The sequence below is a fragment of the Sinocyclocheilus grahami genome, unplaced genomic scaffold (genome assembly GCF_001515645.1).
Source record: "Sinocyclocheilus grahami isolate Dianchi unplaced genomic scaffold, SAMN03320097.WGS_v1.1 scaffold227.1, whole genome shotgun sequence".
Classification (NCBI taxonomy): Eukaryota; Metazoa; Chordata; class Actinopteri; order Cypriniformes; family Cyprinidae; genus Sinocyclocheilus; species Sinocyclocheilus grahami.
In genome coordinates, this window is record NW_015505406.1 from 1,003,499 (window position 1) to 1,005,913 (window position 2,415).

The 2,415-nt window shown below is 47.4% G+C and overlaps 1 protein-coding gene across 1 annotated transcript in view; it reads right to left on the reverse strand.

The window, feature by feature from the left end:
* Nucleotides 1-1,931, reverse strand: part of LOC107597060 (arf-GAP domain and FG repeat-containing protein 2-like) — a 15,244-nt gene extending 13,313 nt beyond the window's left edge. Inside the window, exons 1-2 of the mRNA XM_016287971.1 lie at nt 1,238-1,931; nt 625-718 (exon numbers count right to left, since the gene is read on the reverse strand). Coding sequence (XP_016143457.1) covers nt 625-718; nt 1,238-1,404 — 261 coding nt within the window. The 5' untranslated portion in view covers nt 1,405-1,931. The remainder of the gene's footprint in view (nt 1-624; nt 719-1,237) is intronic.
* Between the last annotated feature and the right edge of the window lie 484 nt (nt 1,932-2,415).

Consider the following 2,415-nt stretch of genomic DNA (forward strand, 5'->3'; position numbering starts at 1 on the left):
GTCTATAAAATGCATTGCTGTTCTGTTGTAAGTAATCTTAAAGATTCCTAAATGCATCTACTTTCGGAAGGCCAAATAAAGTGCTTTTGCTTTCGCCTAGAAACACACAGCGTCTCCCTGACATGCTGCTTCAACACTAACTGCAGTTACTGAAACCATGCCTTCTTTCTTTGCGTGCACATTTGGGCGGCATTATGATACTATTTCCACATAGTGAGGTAGATATGTGGGGGCGTGTTAGAACGAGGCGTTTTAGGGGGCGTGGCAGAGTCTTAACTTTGATAAAGAATATCTCTTTGGTTTTGAGACTTTAGTCTTTGCAACTTCAGGGATCTTATCTATGCACAATCAGCTTGTAACACTCCAAAGAGAAAGGACAACTTGAAATCGCATCATATGACCCCTTTAAACATTTTAATTGTGTTGGCGTTAATAGCCTTGGACATTTTCCCATCCTGTACCCCCTCTCTCCCACTTCACTTCCTGTCTCATATACTCTCTTATCATAATTTAGATTGATTTCATCCTATGTTACCTCAGAAATAAGAGGCAGCTGGTTAGCAGCTGTCTCCCGTTCAGAAACGCGCACAGCATCCTTTATGCACTAGTAGACCTGTCACTCACCTCGTTGCCATGGTTTTGCAAAAACTCCACTTCCTGTTGGGAGAAGGTTGTCATGGAAATAGACTTAACTCTGTGGGGTGGATTGAGCCCTCTCCTGAAACAGAAACAAACTGCGTGGTTAAACGCGAAACTGAGAAGAAACGTTCAACTTGTTGGCATTTATTTGAACACAAACCATGTGAGATAAACGATGCAGGACGTGAGAGAGCCGTGAACGTGACCTGCAAGAACCTCTTGCAGCAACAAATGACAAAACCGTGAAGCAAGCGGGCTGCTTTCCCCCCCGTCCGGTGTTCGTGAGTGCAGTTGCAAACTGAAATCGTGTAAAAACGACACCATTCCTTTGCGGACATGCAGAAAACACGCTTATATGGATGTCAAACCTGAAATTCGTGACGCAAGCGAGACTGGGGCACGCCTGAAAACGACAAAGTAGTAATTACCGACTGTCTTGAGTGTAAACACAACTAGAGCTCTCTCAAGCGCGCGCTGACAGCGCTGCATTGCAGCCGCGTATTTCCCAGAGTTCGCTGAAGAATAGCCTAAACAAAACATAAGCATCTTGACACAATCACTCGGCTGTAAGAATCGCATGCATTCGGCTATCACTCACAGCATCCCGGAGCACGACGTGCATACGAAGCAGCCCACAGTGATGTCGATGTAAGTCACCCCAGGCTGGCTGCACTCGAAGCAGTGCTTGTTCACTCCCGTCTGGGCGAGCTCTCGGACCTTGCGGGCGCATATTTCCTGGTTGTCCCGGTGCTTTCGGTTCGACATGCTGGTGTCCTGCAGTCGCACACACCCCCTGGCCCTCAAGACGTTCACTCGGCCGCCGTTGCACTTTAATTCCCCCGCCGTAGTAGCCTATGTTTCTTCTCACGCCCGCATTCTGAGAGCGACTATGCGGCTGGAGGTCTTCTCATGCGCCAGCGATCTTACATGCGTAGTCTCCCGTGGTCACGACTGGCGGAGTTTTACAACCGCCCTGTTTATTTATTCATTGCTGCGGGTTTCTCCTCTGGGCGCAAAGAAAATCCGGGCTCATTATTCTTCCTCGCTCTGCTGATTCCTCTCCGTTCGCGCGGTATCACACCGTTCAGACTCTGCTGTTGCGCACCCGTCTTTCTCTCACAGATTCTGGGGAGATTGCGAACAGAAGGCAAGACGAGGACGAGGGAGGCAACTCTGTGCCTCTGGCAAGCGCGCGTGAACGCAGTGGGGATGCATCTGCTTAACAATATTATGTTTATGATGGCTGTGTGCTCATTATTTTGTGCTTATTTATTTCCTGTGTTACCCAACGACGTGAGATTTTTTTTTTTTATCTTGGACGCTTATCACGCCCTTCTGTATGACGTTTGAAATCAAAAATGCTGTCCTTCTTGTGTTTATTAACTCTTTACATGAAGTGCCCAATCAACACGCATGTGTCCCTCTTGGACCGCGACTGAAAAAGAATAGCGTTGGGATCAAATGGAGAACACTTTAGATGAATTTGAAGCGAGTGCATCCTGCGGACACATTCTTGTGTTAAATCACATTAGCGGAGACATCTCAGCAGTTGTACTGATGTAATGTTGGCCTGGTTCCTGGTCTTGCAGCGAGTCTATGGGGAAAACACACAGGATGCATGAACTGCAGTGGCGACTTGCAACCAGCAGAGGTAGCGGTTTCGCCAAACATACGAGTTAGCTGTAATTCGTTCACAGAAATGCAATCTGTAAAGTCACCACAACTGCCATATTTCCCAGGGTTTCTGCAGGTCTTAAAGGGATAGTTCACCCAAAA